The following is a 23,738-nucleotide window of genomic DNA, read 5'->3' on the forward strand; positions in this document are numbered from 1 at the left end:
TACATTTAAATGTCAGCTAAAATGAAATATTTCCCTTTGTTTTATACATAAGATATGAGATTGCTACCTATGCTTAGGGGAAAAAAAAAAAACTACAGCAAAAACTTTCTCCCAGACTTTGAAATAAATGCTGTATTTTTATATAACTTGTACAACTGCTAAATTGTCCATGTAACTTAGAGATGATGAAGTGTGGGTGGGGGATGGAGTGTAAACTCTTCTGTTCAGGAATTGTTTGTGCAGTAAAAGTGCAGTGTAAGCTGTGCCACTGGGACAAACTTAAACTACTGGGTGTAAAAAAGGGCACCCCAAGCTTAAACTCCAGTTTTAAATTTTAACTCCATCCCTAGCATTTATCCTGGTAATGAATGGTGACTCTTTAATTAAAACAGAAATAATGCATCTCTGTGGGACCAATGCAACAGGATTGGTTGGAGAAAAACACCCTGCTGTTTTCTCCCTCTTTTAAAGGTGTAAGCTTTCAAAACAAGGTTAACTCAGTGAAATATACTGAGAATAACTATAAACTACTCTGAAGGTTTTTTTTAAATGTAGGTATTGTTTCTGTGGGGTGGGACCCTCATTCAGTCCATTGCATCAGGAATATTGGAAGGGACTTCCCAGTTTTTTGGAAAAGTTGGCTGCTCAGAGTGTCTCCCAGTCATATATCCTAAAGCAAATAAGTAGATATACATTTAGATGGAAATAAGGATGATAAACCAGATCTCTGTCTTGTGTAAATGCAAAATGCAGAAATCAAAATGGGAAAATTCCACTTCCCTCTGTGGTATTAGTCATCATGAGAGCTCAAATGCAAATATAGAGCTTCAATTTATTAAGGATTTGGGGATCTGAAACACATTCCAACAGGATTTGAAAAGCATACAACAACTGTGCCAAACAGATTACATCTAGAAATATCAGATGTGTGTTACCCTTCAAATGTTGGGAAAAGGGAAAGAAGGTACAAAAGAAGAAGAAACGGAGGTGCAAAAGAGACAAATGTTTTTCTGGTATGGAAAACTCCAGAAACTCCAGTCTTTTACTGTTTGATAATATAATTAGCCAGTGTTTTGACTAGACTGATTTGATAATGATGCATAGAAAAGGGCAATTTAATCTTGGCACAGTAGCTAGGAATGTTTGCCTCATTGCTTTCTATGTCTTAATTTCTACTTTAAATTAAATGTCTTCAGCTTCTGAATGTTTTATATTAGAAACCTTCTTTTACAAACCTTCTATTTTGAGCCACTAATTAATGTAATGCACAAGTTAGGTATATCATGGGATTGCAGTAGATCAAGAGCATGTTTTTGTTCTCTTTCTGCATTTCTAAACTCCCAAGCCATTTGTGCATTGAGAAGGACATACACATTTCTTATCCCTGCTCAGATGTTTCTATTAACTTTCTGATGGTCCTTGTGCTCTTATTCCCTAAATATTTGTATTTCCATTTATTTGTGTGTCATCTATCTTGCATGACAGGAAAAAAACAACACTGCACCAACACTTGCTTTAGGGAAGTGATTGGAAAGGAAATTAACCCTGTATGCAAAGGCCTTGAGGTCTGTATTTTCCTTGCTCAGGAAGGGAATGTGCTCACAGTTGTTTAATTCCATGATCACTCAGTGAGACTTCTTCTAAATAACAAAATATCCAGAGTTATGTTGGAAAGATAATAAGAGTTGGAGAGTGTTGTACTAGAGGAAGTCATTCAGCTCCTGTTTGGTGGATGAGAGTAACAATAGACAGATTTCTCTGAGTTTCCCACTGCCATTATGTTCTGATGTTTCTCTCGAGCATCTCTTCATGTTGAGGGCTGTTGGAATAGGTGTGCCCCCGTTTTGGCCAGAATAACAATCCTCTGCTTGGATTTAATAGACTGCTGTTCTCTGGGAAACTTCACAGGGTTGGTGTAGTTCCACCTGTGACTCCTCTTCCACCTCCTTTGATCTTCTTGAGGTCAAAGCAAAGTCTCCGATTTACTTCAAACTGGCGAAGCATTGAACCACTCCTTTTTGTAATAAACTTGCTGTTTCCACTTTGGGTTCTACAGAACCCTTTTGTTGCTTTGAAAGACTTGAGTTTGAACAAGGTAATTTATCCACCTGGTGAGTGCCAAACTCAATTGAGCCTGACAAGGACAAAAGCACTGGAGGGGCAGGAGGGTTTGATCTTATATTCTGTCATCTAAGCCCCGAAAAATTACATAGAAAGATTTTAAACAAATGCAGGAATTGTTGTACAGCCTTCTGTGCTAACCAGCAGGATGTTTCAGATGAAATGATGGTTTTTATTCCTTTCCAGGGAATCAGCAGCCTCTTCAGCTCCCTAAAAGTGGTGCGCCTTCTGCGGCTGGGGCGGGTGGCCAGGAAGCTGGACCATTACCTGGAGTACGGAGCTGCTGTGCTGGTGCTGCTGGTGTGTGTGTTTGGGCTGGTGGCCCACTGGCTGGCCTGCATCTGGTACAGCATTGGGGACTATGAAGTGATAGATGAGCTGACCAACACCATCAAAACAGACAGCTGGCTGTACCAGCTGGCGCTGAGCATCGGGACCCCGTATCGCTACAACACCACGGGCTCGGGCCAGTGGGAAGGAGGGCCCAGCAAAGACTCCTTGTACATATCCTCCCTCTACTTTACCATGACAAGCCTTACAACCATAGGATTTGGGAACATAGCACCCACCACGGACGGGGAGAAGATTTTTTCAGTGGCCATGATGATGGTTGGCTGTAAGTAAAATCTGTTTTTTTGTGTCCTGTCCTGTCTTGTATAGTGCACTGGCTTTAAGCTTCCTTGTTATCCTAAAAAAAAACCAAACCTGTAAATAATCATGAAATGAGCTTGGAATTTTTAAAAACAGGTATTGAAACGATGCACTTGTTGTACATTTTAAATTTCTTGCAAGGCTAAGTGGTTTGGGTACATGAGTGTGCCCAATGACGAGTTATACTTGGGGCCTCATCTTTACACTTTAAAAATGGATTTTATGGTGTTTGTAAGGTCTTTGCTAGAATTTGGTTAGAAGTTACAAAGTGTATTTGAATTCAGGTAGTCTGAGTTTTGCTTATAAACTTACACAAGCCTGGAATCATTTGATGAGGTTTTATCCAATTCTTGAAACATTAATTATTCCATAAATTGATTGCTTACTTTATGGCACTGTTTTGAGATATGAGCCCTGATTTTTCTCTTCTGAATGTAGTGGCCTTTGTCACCAGCAAAGCTAGAAGTGAAGGAAATTATGAGACAATATATTGCACCTTTTTTTTTGCTTCCTGCTGTTTCACAGGGCTGCTGAAATAGTCCAAAATCAGGAGTGGGTAAAGCACAACTCTCATTTCATGTGCTCCAAGGTTACATCACTGAGAGGTTCTACAGATAACAGAAATCTTCAAAATATAGGGGAGACAACTTAAAATATTAATACCATTTGGGAGAATTATTTTTCTGTTTAATCAGTAACTCTCAGTATTTCTCTGGTGCTTTCTATTTTCTGAGCACCATGCAAACACTAAGCAATTATGTAACAAGAGAGCAAACAAAACCTTTTGATAATAAGATCTGCATAATCTCTCTGGTAATTATCTCAGCTAAGACTTCGAGCTCATCTCTGAGAAATACTGAATTATAAAAAAGGAAGTTTTCTTGCCACAGTCTTTCTAGATCTTCAGAAGATTTAAGACATTTGTCTGGAGATTTTAAAATGCTTTTTAAAAAGAAAGGTTGCAATTTTGGGACTCTTGCAGTGTGGTTCAATGAAATTTCTGCTGAACACCATCTTTACATGATGGGTTGATGTGTTGCAAAACATTTCCAGGTCCATAAAAAGCAAATCCCCAAGCCAGAGCATTAGTGAGCTATTGCAGATAGGTCATCTAAAGCCCATAGGAGCTGATATGCTATTTGTTACACTGATTTGTGGTATTTACAGAACCTGGGGATTTGGACAATAAAGTGGATGTAGAACATTTTTTATGCATTGTAATATTTGCTTCCCTTGTTTTGTTTTGGGTTTTTTTTTTTGTGTGTGTGTGGGGGACTTTTGTTGTCCTGTTGAGGGGGATTTGACAGACAAAACGAAGTGGTGAATGACTTAGGGTGTGATGAGAACCATAAAAACATAATGAATGCCACTACTACTATTTATAATGATAATAACAAAATACATGCATGGCCTCATGAGGTGAAAAGGAGATTGTAACCTGCTTTGTGTCTGTTCTAGGTGGATTGTTTCCTTTCTTTTCCATCTCTGAAACTCTCATTAAAGATGGGGATACAAGTAGCAGGATCAAAGTTAAAACTGACAGCAGTCTGTGTATGTGGCACTGGCAAATAATTTTCATGAGTGTTACCTACAAAATTACTAAATGTTCACATCAAATTTATAAGTGGCAACTGTGACCTCAGCAGTTGAGAAACTGTGTAGGATTACAGGCTTTTGGAAAAAGTCAAAAGTAGAGTCTAAAATTTAAGAAGTGTGGCAAAAGAAGTACTGAGTTGCTTATCGTAAATCAAAATCATATCAAAATAATAACAGCAAATTAAATGTATTTTCTCTTGTGGGTGGGGTGAAGAGCACTGTGGCAGGCAGGAAGGCTACAGACAGGAGAAACCTTTTGGTTTATTTATTTGGTTTATATAAAATGCTCAATTATCATCAAATAGTGAATCTTTTACAATGATATCAGTGTAGATTTGAAGATTTCTAATCCATGCACATCAGTGTGATGAATGCTCCTGATTGAAATCCTACCCTTGATTGATCTTTTTCCACTGGTTAGAAAATAAACCAGCTTTGGAACAGGCACTAATCATGGGCTTAATATTTGCAATATTTGTGAGAGAGATCAGACCTGCAAATGTTTTGCTGCTGCCTGAAGCCTGGCACTCTGAGCTCCAAATTGAAATGGGAAGGCACAACAAATAATTGATGGAAAATACAATTTCCCAGGCATTCAGAGTGTCCACTGAGCTCAGGAGAAGGATTTGCCTCATGAAAAGGTATAACTAAGAACTGAGTGATTTTCAAACCAAGATGTTTTATTTTCTCTTTTGAAACAGCATTTTTAGATAAACATTCAGTAAAATTCAATTACAGTTCAGTCAATAAATATGTCTGATCCACAAACATGCTCCTGTTATAAACAGAGGGAGGCTGTGAAATACCTTTGGTAGTTCTCCTGAAGAAGCTAATACCAATAGCTGATATTGGCAGTGCTTTTTTTTTTCTTTTTTTTTTCCCTAACAGACTATGCCAAATAAATGCTTTAAACTTAGCACTGGAATCAGAAATAGTAATTCATCACAATCCCAGCTGCCTACTCATGCAAACTGCAGATAGGAAAGGAAATCTTCCCTGCTTTGTCAGCGAGCTGTGGCTCGTTCTGAAAGCCCCAAGTTTCCTATTCATGCTGGCAAAGTTATCAGGACCTGGGAGGAGTGTTTGGAGAGATTTGCAAATCCTTCTGGTGGGCAGCAATGCAGGATGGTGTTCTCGTTAAAAATAGGCAGATTGAGGCTCTGTAGGTGCTGATGAAGCATTGCTTGGTGTGGGGCAGGGTGGGGGCTCCCCTGATGGATGGGGAGCTTTTCACTTGGATTGGCAGCTTGTCACTTACTTGTTCACTGAGGACAGATCGAGTGGGATATTAAAGCTGAAATACATCACCTGTCTTGCAGGAAAGAGAGCTTTGAATAACTTATAATCTTGTGGAGCTTGCTTTGGATTTCTTTTTGCCTCACTTGTTTAATATTGGTGCCCAGTGCTGTTCAGCAATATTTTTTTTTGTGTTGCTTCTTGACACTTGGAAAGCTAAAAATAGCAAACAAAGCATCCTATGACAAGGGAGAAAGGGTTTTACAAGGGTTATTGTTTAAATACCTATTGTGCATTTGCTGCCTAGAGTTGCTGAATATGCATTGAAAATCTGATTTTTGTAGCACCTTTTGTGTTGATCTAGGTCATTTCATCCCCTCTCTGTGCAGAGCAGAACAAATAGGTAGGTCTGTCAGATCCACCAGGAATCGTTTATAATTCAGGAGGGACCATTGTTATAAACTTCCCATTATCTTCTGTCAGCTCAGAGCCTCCAAACAAAATCTCAGCCTGTGCTGCTGTGTTCTGCTCTACTTCTGTCCACAAGCAGCTTTAAGGCTCCTGCAGCATGGCCAAAGATGCAGATGTAAAACTGACTGGGGTTGTGTCTTTCACACACAAAATAAATAAATAAATAAATAAATAAATAAATAAATAAATAAATAGATGTATGAAGAAAGAGAACAGAAAGAAACTTTTTGGTTCACACACCACTCTCACTATCTTGCAACTCAGCACAGCCAGGCCTTTAGTGATCAGAAAATAAGAGGGGGAAAGCATTTTGGGGAAGGTGGCCGTGTGGTTGGGTGAAAGAGCTTGAAGAATTCAGGAGATGGATTTTTTGAAGGAACAAGTGTGAATGTTTAAACAACTAGAATACAGTCATATGCTTTCTTTCTCCCTGTACTTTCACTGTGAGAACAGCAGCCAGCTTCCCAAAGTCCTTGTTTAGGCAGGGATGGAGTTAATTTTCTTCCCAGCAGCGGGTGCAGTGCTGTGTGCTGGATTTGGAAGGAGGATAATGTTGATGGAACACTGAGGTTTAGCTGTTGCTGAGCAGTGCTCACATGAAGCTCCTGGTTCCCTGCCAGCTGGGGGCACAGGGAGCCACCAGGGGACACAGCTGGGACAGCTGAGCCAAACTGGCCACAGGGACAGCACACACCATATGGCATCATGCTGAGCAAAACTGGGGGGCTGGAGGGTGGCTGGGCAGCAGGTAGTGAGCAACACTATTGTGCATCACTCTTTTTTGCATTCTTTTATCATTATTATCAGTGTTTCTGCTTTCTTTTCTGTCCTGTGAAGCTGTGCTTATCTCAACACATGAGTTTTTTGCCTTTTTTTTTTATTCTTTCCCTGTTCCAGTGGGGGAGAGGGAGTGAGCAGGTAGCTGGGGGAGTTTTAGCTGCCTGCTAGGTTAATGCACAACACCCAGCCTGGGGCTCAGGGGGTCTCTGACACATCTCATGCTTCTGGTGTAAGCTGGAGTAATGGATTTGTCCCTGTTCATGTGCAACAGTGAAATGGCTTTGTATGGCACAGAGCAGATTGCAGCATCAGTCTGACCCCATAAATACAGCAATTACAGCAGTTTATTTATCCAGCTGAGTGGACCTGGCATGTACATCCAGGCAGTTGGAGAAATCCAGTATATTCCACTGGTCACTGAAATGCTCTGATGATCTGTGCAGCAAGGGAAGGTCAGAATGAGTTACTGAAGGCAGGATTGTCAATGAACATTGAATATTTCCCTGTTTGTCAGGCTGTGAAAAGCTCAGAAGAATCTCTTAGCTATCCATTGGTCCCCAGAACTGCTGAGCAGAGGATGCTTTGTTGTTCTTCCTTTCATGCTTTTATCTATATATGTAATTACTTTGGCTTCTATTTACTCCAGTTTTATAGGGAGATGGTTGTGGGAGATTATATTTTTCAGTGACTGGTTTTAAATTATGGTGGAAACAGGTCTGGCAATTCACTTTGGTTTTGCATATGAGCAGAAGAATTTGTTGTAGTGATTATACAGGATACCTTCTCTAGAAAATGGGAGTAATTTCTAGATTTCTTCCAAGAGTTTCTAGTTTAATGGCTTAAATGCTAGCTTCTTTTCCTCTTAAAATACCCAGGTTAATGATTTTCAGCTTTGAAAAGGAGACAGATATAATTGCTGTCACTTTGACCCCAAGTTGTTGTTGTTCAGGGGAGGGATGGTGAAGGAGAGTGTGGGTGGGCTCCTCTTGGTATCACAGAATCACAGAATGCTTTGGGCTGGAAGGGACCTTAAAGATCATCCAGAACCAGCCCCCTGCCATGGGCTGGGGCATATTTCACCAGAAGGTGTCTGCTAGACACATAAATATCAATATCATTGATGTCTTAGTATCTATACTAAACACATAGACGTCCTGCCCTCCTTCCAATTTTATTAAACAGAGAGAACAGGACCTGCTCTTTCCTATTTCAAACCAGTCAGATGCTCTCATCTGAGCCACCTCTGGCCCTAAATTTGGCAAACAGTGCTGGGAGGCTGCAGACTGCTCATGGCACCCCCTTGCTGCTGCTGTGACGTGGGGTGCCAGGGGCTGTCAGTCAAGCCTGCATTGATCTGACAAACCTAATTCATTATTTAAGCAGGTTCTTTCATTGTTCCAGCAGCATTTGTCAGTTCCCTGCCAATATAGGGTGGTTAGCCACTTGAATGCTGTTTGGATGAATCATGGGAGTTTATCTAGCAAATTTGTTAGGCAGTGGCTGAGCCCACGCACTGACACAACAGCATATCATGGTAGGAGAGTGTTTGTCTGGCAGGCTCCCAGACAAGCCATCCCAAGAGCCCATAGAATTTCATTTTTGATCCTGAGGAACGTGTATAAGACAGCACCTTCCAGCAAAAATCACTGCCAGCAACGTAGATTAAATTGTATTTTTCCTAGCAACAGATACTAATATGAGAAGGTTTTCCATCTGTAGGAACTCGTAGGCTTGAGTGTTTAGCTGTGGTTGAAATCCAGCTCTAAGGGTGTCCTACAAGAGTCAGTCCTGTGGAAGGGCAGTTTGTTTTCCTGCAGAGCTCTGGGGTGTGGGAGAGATGTGGCTCTGCATCAGGGAGCTGCAGAAGGGTTTGCTTGATCTCTTCAGCAGTAGAGGACTGGTGCCAGTCCTCTATTTTTGTACTGTTCTTAAAGTTTCTTAAACTGGGGGCCAGTAAGGGGTATGTATCTTCCAACAACAATATGGCCCTGCTAGCTCTTAATTATTTCTTAGAGTCACAAAATGATAAAATGATTTGGGTTGGAAGGGACCTTAAAGATCATCTGGTTGCAAATCTCTGCCATGGACAGGGACACCTTCTACCAGGTTGCTCAGGGTCCCATCCCTGGTCTTGAACACTTCCAGGAGTGGGACATCCACAATTTCACTGTGCAACCTCTTCTGCTACAAACAGATGTAGTCCTCAAGCAATGAGAGAGGTGGCAAGTTCTTCAACATCCAAATCAAGAGAGGGAAAAGCTATTCATTTACCCATTAGTGCAAACAGAGGAAAGTGGCACAGAAAGTTACAAGAAGTTGCCTTGCAAGGGAAAATTTCTCCTCTTGAGTGCCATTGAAAAAGCATTTTGACACTTTTGGATTGCTGAACTGCAGCCCAAGTGCTATTAGCTCTACAAGGAAAGGATATCAGACTCTTTCTGTGTTATCTCTTAGTTGTTACTAATCTTACTTATGTCTCACAGCTGGGGCACGTGAAGTATTTTGAGCCAGTTATTGGTGTCAGTACAGCAGTCAAACTTGGCAATCTCAATATTGTCTGAGCAGCTGCATGGAAAAGCCTTAAGAGTATAATCACATCTCAGTAGCCTACATTAAAAAAACCCAATTACATCTTGGGGATGTAGCATCATCCACTTTTTAATGGAACCTGAGTGTAAGAGGGAGATCATAAAATCATGGTTTAACTTGGAAAAGGCTTGTAACATCATTGAGCCAAACCATCACCCCAGCACTGCCAAACCCACCATTGAACCATGGCCTCAGGTACCACATCTACACATCTTTAAATATCTCCAGGGGTGGTGACTGCCCTGGGCAGCCTGCTCTGGTGCTCAACTCATTCCATGAAATTATTCCTAATTTCCAATCTAAACCTCCCCTGGTGCAACTTGAGGCTGTTCCCTCTTGTCCTGTCACTTGCTACCTGGGAGAAGATACCACCACCCCCCCAGTGCACCCTCCTTTCAGGGAGTTGTAGAGAGCAATGAGATCCCTCCCAGCCTTCTTTTCTCCAGGATAAACACCCCCAGCTCCCTCAACTGCTCCACACCAGATTTGTGCCCCAGACCCCTCCATTTCCCAGCTCCATTTCCCTTCTCAGGACATTCTCCAGCACCTGGTTGTATCCACCAGATTGGGGCCATATGTGCCTTGTTTAGCTGCAATTCTTTCAGAGCAGGAGATTTTTAGATATTTAGGTTCGAGTTTATAGCAAAAACATGTGTCTTTATATAAGGAGCTTTAAAACTGTAAAACAGTCTCCTTGGGAAGCTTTATGGGATTTTTTTTGTCAAGGTTATAACTAGCATGTGTTTATATAAGGTTTACTTTTATTGTCATTGGCTTGATGTGTTTAAAGGAAATTATGGTATCGAGAGAGATAGGACAGTGAGTGGGAGAGGTAACAATGAAGAAGGAAACATTATTTCATGCAGTTGAGCTGTATTATTTAAAGCAACTGAAAATTGGTATTGAATAAATGATAGGTAAATGTTGAAAATGAACATTTATGCTCACACAGAGTGCAAGCAATCACCTGAGATGGTCCCAGAGGGATTATCAGGTAGCACTGGATTTCTCACAACAACTGTATCTCTCAGGAAGCAGAAAGTTTTAATTAGCCCAGCTAGATCAGCAAATTTATCTGAGTGGCTAAGAACACAACACAGCTCAGTTTTATAGCATATTGTGCTAATGGGATAAACAAATCTGAGATAAAAGATAAGCCCCAAGGTATCACACCACTTGGATGGAAGGGGCTCAGGAGATCCTTTGTGTTTGCCTGTTGTGAAGTTTCAGCGAGCCAAGTGAGTGATCTGAGTCTGTTAATTTTGTGTACTCAGGATTTTGTGTGTTTGGCATGGAAAAAGGGAGAGTTACTCAAGTTAACAGGTTACTCCTGCCTGGTGTCAGAGGAGATGTGCTCCTCACTGGACTCTGCTTTCTGTTAAATCTCATTGATACTGGCCCAGTTTTGCTTGCAGATAACTGCTGTGTTTTACCAATTGAGGTGGAAGTTAGGATGGGCAGTTCAGCGAGGAGGCAAGTTTAACAAGTGTCCTGCTGTAGAAAGTTTGATTCATACCACCACATCAGGCCTTAAAATACCATTTTTCATGTCCAGCAAGAGATTCCAGTGCTTAAATTTTGTTAGGCTGACTTTCAGAACTGAAGAACCGTGTGACATTTCACACATCCAGAGATGCTGACAGAGCTGGGGGTTTTGTGTTTTTGTAAAATATATGAAAAGCCCCATTTTTTGGGAGGTTTCATTATCACAGCACTGCCTGTGGTGCTGTAGCACGTTCAGTGGTGCTTGGGGATATCAGGTAATTGGATGAAAGATGACAGATACCAGTTCTTGGTTTTTTGTTGCTCCGTTTCTGTAGGTCTGAAGCAGTGCAATGTCATGTTCCTCCTGAATATTCTGAGAGCACTGAGGACTCAGCCTGCATGTCTCTCATCCTTGTTCATCTTTCCTCTGGCTTTTTCTGCAAGAACTTTGGGAGAACTGGGAAAAATTTTCCCAGCTGGTGGAAGCATACTCTGTGTGGGAGTATGACTGTGGGTTCCTCCTTAAAGTGCTTTTCCCCTTTCCCTTCCATTTTGGAGGAAGGACAGGAGAGCATCTGAACTGGCATCTCTCCCCTGGGTCCCTGCTGTGCATCCCTGCCAGTGCTGAGTCAAACCCAGTGGAGTTTCAGTAGGAATATTTTGGTCATGAATGATTATGACTAGTTTTCTTCCACTGGCCAGCAGCCAGCGTGGGTTTGTCAAGATGAGTTCATGGCAAATTAATCTGATTTCTCTCTTTGACAAGATAACTGCCTAGAGAATAAAAGGAATTGAGTAGATACGATATATCTGAACTTTTTAGAAGTCTTCTGACAGTTTTTTTACTTAGTGGCCTCACAGCAAACAAGTGAAAGATGATCTCAACACAGTCATAACAAAGTTGGTGATAACTGATTGAGCAATCTCTCTCAGAATATAATCAAGGGCTTTGCTGTCAAACTTGGAGGGAATTGCCAGCAAGATTTTTGCCCTGTGTGTGATTCTATTCAACACTTTGATTAGCAGAGATGAGTGGCAGAACAGAGAGAGCACTTTGGGAGGGTTCTGGGAAGGGTTGCAAGCAGCTGAGATGACAGCATCAGAATCCATAATGATCCCAATAAATTGGAGAGGCGTCCCCAAACCAGCAAGGTGAATGTCAAGAGAGGGAAATGCTGAGCACCACGTGCAAGGAAGGCAAATCAAATGCACAAGCACAGTCCATGGAATAACTGGGTCTGCTGCTGTGAAGCTGGAGAGGATTTTGGAGGATATTGGAGAGGAAAGGTGACTGCAGACTGAATGCAACAACACAGCAGTGCAGTAAAACCTGTAAATTTTGGTCTGGACAGTATCAGGAGCAGTGCTACAAACAAGCTGAAAAGGTATTTATTCTGCTGAGACTAGGACTGGATAGTCACCTCTTTCCTTTCTTTTTAGATACAGCACTTTAAGGAAGCTGTAGACCAGCTGGAGGGGAGGAGATCATAAAAATGTGTTACAAGGCAGGATCTCAGGGGAGCAGTTGGAAGAACTGACTTTGGCTTAAGCTGATGGAAACTTAAGGGGAACACGAAGATTGACTTCTACCATGGAAAAAGTGTGCTTGAAAGAGAAAAAATACTGATTTGTGTTTCCTGGAGAAAAGTCAGGTCACCTGGGAGGTAACAAACAGCTGATGTTGGAAACAGGCATTTCCAACACCAGCCCACCAAAACTTTTCAGCTTGGGCAAAACTTTTTATATCATGAGCAGAGCCAGCACCAGATTTGGGAGACTCCAGTTCATTGATGAGCATTTCATTCCCTTGAGGTCCCTTCCAAGCCTTCAAATCTCTGATGCTGGAGGGAGAGTAAGGTACAGCTACAAATCCCTGTTGTGTCTTAGCAAGGCCAAGCTAGCAAAGCTCACTTTCTGCAGGTGGCTGACCACCCTTAAACATCTACTAATTAATTTCAGTACAGGAGTTCTGACCTTTTTTGTTAGTTTTAAAAATTTTACAACTGAAATATAGTTCTGAGTTAAAGGTTCTTGCCTCTAGGCTTTCATAATGACTTTTAGATTAATAGAGATTGACACTAAAGAAAGAAAAAAATTATGTAAGAAATGTTCCCCTTTTTTTTTCCTTGTCCTTATTTCTTTAAAGTTTGGTTTTTTAATGCTACATCTTTTGGTATAACATACTGGAGGAATAGTAGAAGGATGGAAGTAACATTTTCCTTTAAGACTGAAAAAAAAAAGAGAAAAGGGAGATTTGGGAAAAATTTTATTACTTTCAGCCATTTCTCTCTTTTTCCAGTGGAAACTAAACAAGCAGGTAAAAGGAAGAAGATCAGCAGATAAAAAAAAGATATTTAAAAAATGTTAAAAGATTAGTAAGCTTTTATCTTACTTTGTCTATATTTTTGTTGCATAACAACTTGAAGCATTTTCTAATAGAGCAGAATATTTAATTTCTTCTAAAGTGTCTCATGAAAATTAAAGCACATTTCAAAGCTCCATTGTGAAGCTTAATCAGAGTTGAAATAGGATGAAGTAGATAGAAAGGGGTTTATAAATATCTGCTGCTGATTTCTGCATGGTGATGTGACAATGGGACATGGAGTGGAGGCTCTGCAGGAAAAGCCCAGCTCTGTAGGAATGGCATCATGCTGGAAGAGTTGTGTTGGTTTTTCCTCAGTGGAAGATGGTCAATTCTGAGGTAAAAGCCCCTTAAATTGTTTTTTTTTTTCCTGAATTTAGAACACTGGGAGGAGCATTCATATCCATGGCTTTACAAAATGTGTGGTTTTGCATGTGTATGCTAATAGTAGAGGCAGCAGCTATGGAAAAATGGTGATTTTTACATGGTGTTGGCAAGGCTGAGCAAGCTGAACTCAGCATCAGTGTCACACAGGCACACACTGTCCCCTTTTGGATGGGTGTGCCATCCCTTAGGTCTCATCTCTCTTACCTCATAAGTGATCAAATGATGTGGAGTTAAAGGCTAGGAAGGTAGAATGAGGTGTGATGAATTCCTGTCCATTTAAAAAATTAATTTTACCCAGTCCTTCAGTACTTCCTGAACTGGGAACTTTAAACTCATGGTGTGTTTCTAAGCACTGGATTAGTCCCATTCATTGCTGCTTAATGAGAATTTACCTTTAAGTGTTCTCTGGCCACAAACTATCATGAAAAGAACATTTCTGACATTTCAGGTTTGTTGGTGGATCTTCCAAATGCAGGCAAGATGGAATTAGGAGGGTAAGTCCCATTTGAAGGTCACTAGGGCTCATGCCTAAAATCCATGTAGGTGTATTGTAAAAAACCTCAGCATCCATTTCAATGAGGTCCCATGCATGGAAATTATTATTTTTTTTACATTATATGTTTGAATGACACCTGATTGATAAAGGCATGGGAACAAACCATCATTCCTATGTATGGTGAAAGGACAAACTTAATTTGCCTTTCTTCTTCCTTGACCAGGAACATTTCAAAGCACAGAATCTGATGCCTGCTTCCACTCCCTTATTTTTGAGTATTAGATTGAAGCATAAAGAATGCAAGCATTTCCTGCTGAAATTGATAATCCACCTTACCTAAAGGAAATGTTACTTTCTAGTTAATCAAAGACAATCTTTCTACATTAGCACTTGAAAGGGGGAAAAAAAAAGTCAAGTCAATAAGGTAAGAAAGAAGTTTGCAATAAAGCTGCTGGCATCACTGCAATGTCAGAAACTGTTTAATGGCTGTAAGTCTGAAATAATTGCATGTGAGTGAAGATTGGTCATGCAAGAAGGATCCTGTTATCAAATCTTGTCTGAAGATGAATGAAGGAGGAGAGGAGGGGAAGACCAGTGTGTGAGATCCCTGCAGAAGCTGTGGCACAGTCCCAGCCCTTGGAGGTTCTTGCAGCAGGTGATTTCAGCAGAGCCCTGCCCATGTGTGATCCCATACAGTGATGCTGAGCCCCATCACATGCTCCACTTTGTCTCCTCTGGAAGTCAAGGGGTGGACTGGCTGTTAAATGGGATGTAAAATGACAGAATTGGAGAGATTTATCTGAAACATTACTCTGTATCAAAATAATAAATCTTCATTGTCTGAACTTCCCTAATATTTTTCAGGAGTAGCAGCAGATGCACCTTGTTTGTGTGTGTTGATGAGCTTTGGAGCAGAGTTACAATTTCACTTTGTAGATCCCACAGACTGCTTTGGATGTTTCTGGAGAAAATATTTTTTTCCCAAGCTTCTGAGTGGGACCCAGCACTGCAGCTCTTTTTTATCTTCCACCAACTGCTAAGGGAGCAAAGCAAATGAAAGCACAAGCTTAGAACAAGTTTCTGTTTACCCTGCTAAAAACCCAAACAAGCCCAGGAATAGCAGACAGTATTAATGAATTAAATCCTAAGTGCTTTGCTAAACAGAGGGCTTAATGATAAATGTTGGGGCCCTCCCACTTCTTCCTGTCTTAGGAACAACTGAGATTTAAACTCCTCTGCTTTATAGAAAAAATAGCAAGACAATTATTCATATGGTTTAAACATGGGTGTGCTCTTGTTTAAATGCTTCTTACAGGCATTTAAACAAATCCTGCTGAATGTGTGAAATATTACACGGGGTGATTGGAGTCTTTGAAAGGAGTTTAATGGAAGCTACACCAGCACTGAGCACCCACACAAACACCCAAAAGAGGAGGGACAGGAAAGTGAGCAGAGCAGATTTGATCCAGCCTAATTAGCCAGGTTGTTGTTGTTTTTACAGTCTGTTATTGATACACAAACATGCTGTTGAAGAATTAGTAATCTCCAACACTGCAGTTCATTAGGGTTTTTAGTGGTGCTCTAATAGCCACGCTCCATCTGGATGATAATAAGAAATAATGGCCCATAGAGAAGTTATGCATCCTCACCTTCTAATCCATTTTCAGCCAGCTGAGAAGGCAACAAAGAGGATGTTTGCTGAAATATTATAAATTCAAAGGGAACAGAGTCCTCTGTTCTTTATCTCTGCAAAAGGCATTTATCCCTTTCTTCCTTTGTGTGCTGCTCTACTGTTTCTAACCAAATTTCTGCTGTGGATAAAGGCAGATCACTGTGTCAATGTGACACAGACATCTCTGCAGTGCCATGATATCTTTAATGGTTTTTGTGTTACTACAATGGGAATGTCAGAATTAATCAGACTTTCTCATAAGTTTATTGTCAGGTTATAATTGCAGCAGCAAAGCATGGTCAGGTGTGATGGCAGCACATGGAGGTTGTTTATTGATGTGTTTTCATTTGTATGTGAAAAGGAGGACTCAGCTGTGCCTGCTTTTAATTGGCAGTGTTTAATGTAGAAACAAGAGCTTTTGGGTAGAGTGTCTAAAGGTTGAGGCTTTCATCTAGGAAAGTGAAACTTTTTGGTTTAGTTTCCACATCTGACATTTGGTAGAATTGTGAACTTTGATGTTTGATAAATACTGTGGTGCTTTTTTCCTCTCCATCCCATGCCTGATTTGTTGGTTTAAATGTTAAATGGTTGGGGGCAGGAACTCCACATGTTTTTGTAAAGTGCCTACACATCATGTTCCGAGAACGGGGAATGAAGAAAAACAAATTACAATATTCCAGGAATCAAAAGAAGTAAACAAAAAGTTAAAAGAAGTCTGACTGCACTGAATTAATCTGAATTTCTGTAGCTGACTCCACATAACTGGTTCAGACCTTGGGTTAAATTCAAAGACTGCAGGAGACATTTAATTTTTGCCAATCTACAGCTTAAAAGCTGAGGTGAAGGCAGAGGTGAATGCAGGATACTGTGTATTGTTCTGGCTGGTCTAATTGTCTGCAGTCAGGATATTCCAAGAGTTCAGTTGGACCTGGGCTCTAGCACTTGTGGGAATAAATCAGAGGAACCTTGTGGTTCATCCTAATTAAAAAAAAAAACTAATAAAATCAACACATTGTTTTGCTTCAGTGGATGGAGCCTAACAAGTAAAGCTGGAGGCAATTCTTTCTACCAGGAGCAGTGTGTTCCATGGCAAATAGTTTCAGGATTAATATAGTCAGGGCACATGGGAACAGTGCAGATTTGTGCTGAAATTAGTCCCTGTCTCATGCTTCTCAGACAAATGTGATGAACATATGTAGGCATAAAAGCAATGGTCTGATACATCCTGATTTTTTAAATTGATAAAGTGTTTAAGGCAGAGCCAATATTATTTAGTAGAATGGCAATAAATACCTGGCTGACATTGCAAAGCCACAACTGATACCTGTATGCTATAAATATGCAAAAAACACCTAAAAGACACTGGAAATGGAAGTTGTATAGGATAATATGCAAATATTGAAACCACCAACAAGGCTTTGGGGAGTTTTGTGTCCCATTCACTGTCAGAGAGATCTTGGCTTTAACATCATGTTCCTGCTCTCTGTAAGCCTTTCCTATTGCAACCAACACAGAAACTGGTTTAGGATCTGCTCCTCACTCTCCTTTTGTCCTCCAAAACAACACAGAAATATTGGTCACAAGAAGGAAATGTGAGATAATTGCAGGTTAAGATAAGATATCAGGCTACCACTCAGAGGCCTCTAACCTCTGAGCATGAGGTCTTGGAGTGCTAAGCCTTATGAGTAAATTAATATTAAACACTTCTTTTTTGTTTTATAAAGAACAGGAAACCAATTCACAGTCTCACTGGTTTTGGTTTTTATATTGCCTTGCACCTTCTGCATTAGATTTTCTTGTTTTTCTGTTCTTTCAACCTGTCTCAAACATTTTAGATTAAATTTTAAAAATCCCACAATAAATCCAGTGCTTCTGTCGATGAACAAGTATTGTTTTTGATTGCTTTTCATATTAAATGGATATTTTCAAAGTTTTTATGGGCATTTTATCCTAATGTGATCAATAATTGCATTGAATTTGAGGTGTGTGCAAATAGTTGCTGTTACTCTTACCCATACTTCCAAAAATTAATGAAAAAGTCTGTATTTTATGTAGAGCTATAACAGATGAAAACCAGCCAAAATAATTTTCCCTCAAATTTCCTGGGAACATTCACCTTGATGTTGAAAAATATCAGGCCAAAACAAATTAGTCTGATGAAAAAAAGGAAGTTTAGAGTGGGAGGTAAAACTGTCTCAGCTGGGGAATGCAGTGTTCAGTCTGCAGATGATAGTTAAACTTTCTTACTTTTTAATTTAAAAAAAACCCCAATGCTGAATATATTTTTGTGAGACATAGTATTGCCTTACTTCCATTTCCTGCCCCAAATGAAATTTGGCAATCAGCTTTATATTTGCAATATCCTCTCTCCTTCCTTTTATAGTCGCTTCACATTCAAGACACTTAAATAAAAATATCAAGAAAATTAATATCCTACTCAGAAGATTTGGTTGAAAGTATCACAAAATGAGGACAAATTTAATTTTTGACGAATTCATTTCTTAGGTTTTGATTCTGTTAGTTCATTTCAGAACCCAGCACTAATAAATGGACTTTACTCAATTCTATTTAAGCAGTCTGGGTGTCTCAGGTCAGATTGAGATGTTTTGTCAATTATTCTGTTGGTATCCTCAGAGACTCTATCCTTATATGCTGTTTTTCTTGAAATGGTTTCTGTGAAGATGGTAATTAAATTTTTTCCTAATCTTTCCCCACAAATTGCTGTTGGGGCCCAACTATGTATGCAGCTTTGGAGTTCTGTTTGGGATCAGGCCACCTGTGCTATCCCAGGGCAAAATCTTGATTTCCATGTTACCCCAGTTCTTTTGAAAATGAGGGGTGACCTACAGGATCCACGGGCTCAGCTATGCAGCATGATAATAATTTCAGGTCACTTTTTGTGACAAGGTAGAATGTGTTATCTTGGAGGATGATTTGTAGGGCATCCTTTAAATAAAACAAGGAACTTCTTAATCCTTCTCTTCTCTTCTCTTCTCTTCTCTTCTCTTCTCTTCTCTTCTCTTCTCTTCTCTTCTCTTCTCTTCTCTTCTCTTCTCTTCTCTTCTCTTCTCTTCTCTTCTCTTCTCTTCTCTTCTCTTCTCTTCTCTTCTCTTCTCTTCTCTTCTCTTCTCTTCTCTTCTCTTCTCTTCTCTTCTCTTCTCTTCTCTTCTCTTCTCTTCTCTTCTCTTCTCTTCTCTTCTCTTCTCTTCTCTTCTCTTCTCTTCTCTTCTCTTCTCTTTTCTCTTCTTCTCTCTTTCTCTTACCAAGCTGGCTTTATTCAGGGTGGATTTGTGATGTAAAAGTGGGTATTTGTCAACTCAGAGTTATTTTTTATGGCTGGTCTGTTTGTATAGGCAGAGAGTGAAGCCTGTGTTGTGTATCACAGTAGAATATGCAATTGCAAGAAAAATACTTTTTTTGCCTCTTTATGAAATAATCCATGTGATCACATCATGTAGTGGAAATAGCATGGGAAATAATTGCTGCTAATTAAACCTTCCTGGTTTAAAACCATTTCTGTAATCTAATTAGACTAACTATGTAGCTCAGTATCATATGGATTAGTTAATGAAAATATTTTTGAACATGAATCATGATGAAATTGGAAAAGGTTAAAATTAATTATGGTCAGGAATTTTTCTTCCTCTTTTCTATGCCTAACTATGTAAATGAACTGGGATGTGAGGTTTTCTCCTTGTGTTTCTTTGTGCTGGTAGAGGAGAGAGATTCTGCTGTTGTCTGAAACATTTATCACAGCAACAGCCGTAAGTATTTTCTTTCCTTTGGGAGGTGAGTGCTCTGTGTTCTTTATGCAGGATAAATAAGCTTTTTCACAGAATTATGTTGTCAAAGTCTTTAAGTACAGAATATTGGAGACATTTTAAACATCTGTTAAAAAGGCACTTTGGGCCCATTTCATAGCAGTCATTCTGTTTGCTTTTGGCTTTAATCTTGCCCATTTTTCACTGGAAAATCTGATGCACACTTTTTGCACACAAAGAACAGACTCCCACCTTTCTGTAGGCAGTACCTAGAGCTGCCCATTAATCAAGCACTTAGTAGAGAGTGCAGCAAACTTATTTCAGAATCAAAAGACTCCCACTTTTAAGGAAATACAAGTACCAAATAGCTGTGCTAAATTGTCAGAGGAGGAGTATTCAGTTTGCCTCTTCCTTCCAGTGCTTGCATTGGCAGAGCTCATTTCTGTGTGTTTTATGCAGATCCCTGAGATTTTACCTCAGCAAAGGGTGAGCAAAACTATAGGCAGAGATGGTCCAAGGGAAAAAGAGAAATATGATTTTCCTCATCCAGACCTCATGGAGGAAGAAAGATCCAGAGTTTGGAATGCCAGTAGTGATCTGAGTTTATGTTAAAACCTAGGGTGAAACTGGAATGGTTGTTCTGTAAAAGGGGCTTTTTGCAGTGGAAATGCTTTCATGGAAAGGACAGTGCATTATTTTATTTGTAATGGAATAAATGCATCTCAATTCTAAAACTTCCATAAGTAAAACAACCAACATAGCCATATTGAAATGTTCTGAGCTTTTAGTCTGTCAGTTCTTTTATTGGCTTGAAAAAACAATGCTGTGGGGGAAAAGGAAAAGAGAGGGACAACATCTTCTGCTTGGAGCATGCAGGGGGGAATTGCAAGGCACTTTCTCCTCCTCCTCAAGAAGTTTATTCCTTTACCTTGTGATCCTAATTCTGTCAGAAATTTTATTCCTAGAACTTGTGGTTTTAATTCTGCTCCAGGGCTTCAGGTTGAGTGGAGTTTTGTGTAACCACATCTTTGATTCTGGTACAGTGTCTCTTTAGCTTGTTTCTCATTAAAGGCTGACATGATGGAAAAGAATTAGAAAATGCTTTTATGCACATACCCAAATATGTTCCAAGGGACAACCAGCTATTTCTGATCCCAGAAGTTATTGTGAGACATTTAGGGTGGGAAATGTAGGCAAGCAGTGGCAAGTTACCTTACCAGGGGTATTGTTGGCTTAGCTGAACATGAAACTACTCCAATGATGAGTCTTGTAAATGTGATTATCATATTATTACAGCAGTGTTCTCTGGGAGGGTTTAGTTAGGAAGATTTGCAGATGAGTTAGATGTTGAGGCTCAGTCTGAGTGTACTTTGCCTGTATTTGAATCTGGCCATGAATATGGATTTACTGGCCAGCACTGAGCAGACACTGAGGATGGAGAGATGAAAGCCTGTGCATCCTATAATTTCTCTCCTTTTGAGCTATTCAGCTTCCCAGCATGCATCAATTTTTAAAATGAGACTTCAATCTACAATATTTTATCCCTTTTAATGAAGGTTTGATTTTTCCCTTTACTTCTCCCTTTTTGCCAGTTATGTAAAACCATCTGCTGTTTACCTTTTGTCACTTGGAGTGCTCAGTCCCTTTCTTTATTCTGTTTCCTTCAGTCTGCCACTCTGTGGAAATATCCACAGAATTTGTAAGGTTGATTTGGAAGTTGCTCAGTGTTTGCCTGTGGTCAGTTCAGTGGCTGGCAAGCACAGTAAGGCTTGGAGGTCCTGTGGCACCCTGAGCAGTTGATGTTCAGAGCTGATTTTCCAAGGGCAGGGTGAGGGCAGGAGGCTGGAATGGCTCTGGCTCCCAGCACAGGAGCAGCTTTGCAGGCATGTTCTGTTTGCAGCTGTGGCCCAGAGCTGGTTTTCAGGATAGACTTGAGCTCAGCATTGCAGTAATTTGTTTTCTGGGCCCTGTGATGATCTGGTTTGTGTCCCACCTTCTGTAAAAGATGTAGGGGGAAAAGGTTAAACTGAGTAAATTTGGAGTTTGATGACCAACCACTGCTATGCAATTATTCCTACAGACAGCAGGAAGGCATTTTTCAAATGCTGGTTTATTTTTACTCTCACTTTGCTGGAAAACCCACAGATTACTGCTTTACAATTTCTCAGTTTGCTAATCCCAGCTTTTGATCAGCTCTAGAGCTCCATATTAAAACTGCTGACAAGATGTTCATCAAGGGTATCAAACAAAAAAGAGGAGGAAATGCATTGTCAAATTTGTTCTTCAACATCCTCTCCTTCCTTTTCATCCTGATGACTCTGTTTCTTAGAAGTTAACTTGCCTGACTCGGGGTAAAATTCATCAGTGCAAATTATCATCACCATTATTATTTAAATAACACTGTTTTTAATTAAAGAGAAGATTTTGTCTGCTGTTTTTCCACCTCTCCTTTTTTCGTTTCCTTCCTCTTTTTTAAAAATTAAATGCCAGCTCTGTATCTACTCAACAGCCTCAGTAATTTAAACATTAAATACCTGACAGTAAATTGACTTTCAAAGGTGATACACTGGAACAGCTGTAATGCAAAAAACCCTTGGAAGATCTCCCCAGATTCAGGGATGTCAGTGCACCCTACATTTTAGTGTTGGTCTTAGTTGTGTTTCATTTGTTAAATGCAGAAGCAGTGATGATGTGAAAGACAAGAGAGCTGATGTTGCACAGCCTGGCTCTTTAACCATGTCTTTGTTCACTAGGTAAAGCTGTGGGATCATTTAACCTCTTCCCTAAGATGATGTGATCAACAGTGCAAAGACTATATTCCTATTTTGTAGGAATATTACAGTGAAAAGGAGTTTGATATTGTGACAAAACCACAAATGCTGCATAACCTGATGTTAAAGTAGCTTAGATAATTTCTTAAATTTGAAGAAGAATTGAAATGGACTGTGTTGGTAATCTGATATAAACCATACATTAGTTATGCTGGAGATCTTTTTAATTGCAGTTTTCCAGGGTGGTTCTCACCCCAGAGTTTTCTTTATGCTTTATCTTGTGGCAGATGCTTTACAGGCATTTCAGTCACTAAGGCTGCTATATTTAATGCCTGTGTTACTGGTACCACAGAAGGTGTTAATATCCATAATGATATTTCCCTTGAAAAAGCCAGCAGCATTTATTGTCACTCTTTAAGGTGATTGTCAAGATTTTGCTGTGTTGGAGAAGGAAATTATGACATTCAAGCCACCTCAGAGTAGTAATTCCATTAGAGCACTTTCCAATTCCTTAACTATGGCCTTAGCTTTTTTAATTAGCAAAGAAATTTAATAGAGATGTATTAGTGAAAGGAAACTAGCTTTGGAGTGTTATCTGAAACAAAAATAAGCACCGACTTTCAAGGGTGAGCAAATGTGGACAGCTGAACTGGATCCACAGGATCTCCTCCCAGGATTTGTTTTGCAGGATGAGCACCAGAGGTTACAAAAATGCTCAAACACTGGCTGAAGCTTCAAACCTTATAAATTCTGCCCAAGAAAAGGTGATTTTTTTTCCCCTGTTTCCTGTATGGGAGCATGGGGCAGAACACATGGAAATGGCCAAATGAGTTTTTCAAGGTTGAGTGGGTATTAAATGTTGGGATTCCATGAACAGAAGGTTGTGAGGCAGGGTGGCTACCAGGATCCTCTGCCCATCTGAGCCCCATCTCAGCTGCACAAAGGCAGCTGAGCCAGAACTGCCCTGTGAAAGGAGCCAGGGCTGATTCCCCTTGGCAGAGTCACTGCCCTCCCCTGTGCCCTGAGGGTGAGCTGGTCATCTCTTCCCTAGGAAAACCTCCCTGAGGAGCCATCCCTGCTCTGAGGGATTCCAGTCCCTCATCATCCACCCTCTGGAGGTTCCAGATCTCCTTTCTAACTTATCCTTCTTCCTGCACCCTGCCCTGGTTCCTGCATTCCTTCCTCACATCTCTCCCAGGTGAGCTCACCCATCTGTGACCAAGCTTTTCTGAGCTCCTTCCCACACCCTCTGAGTTTCCAGCAGCCTCCTCTGATTGCAGTCCTGCCTGGTCCCTCCCATGTCTTTGCTGAGTCTCTCAGTCTCTGCAGAAAAGCAGCCTTGAAGGTGACTCGGGAATAT

At 40.3% G+C, this 23,738-nt stretch overlaps 1 protein-coding gene across 1 annotated transcript in view; it reads left to right on the forward strand.

The window, feature by feature from the left end:
• KCNH5 (potassium voltage-gated channel subfamily H member 5) overlaps positions 1-23,738 on the forward strand; it is a gene marked incomplete at its 3' end in the record, with an annotated part of 145,915 nt that overhangs the window by 54,122 nt on the left and 68,055 nt on the right. Inside the window, exon 7 of the mRNA XM_079308248.1 lies at positions 2,308-2,737. Within this exon, the coding sequence (XP_079164374.1) occupies positions 2,308-2,737 (430 nt within the window). The remainder of the gene's footprint in view (positions 1-2,307; positions 2,738-23,738) is intronic.

This window comes from Erithacus rubecula (assembly GCF_903797595.1).
Source record: "Erithacus rubecula genome assembly, chromosome: 6".
NCBI lineage: Eukaryota > Metazoa > Chordata > Aves > Passeriformes > Muscicapidae > Erithacus > Erithacus rubecula.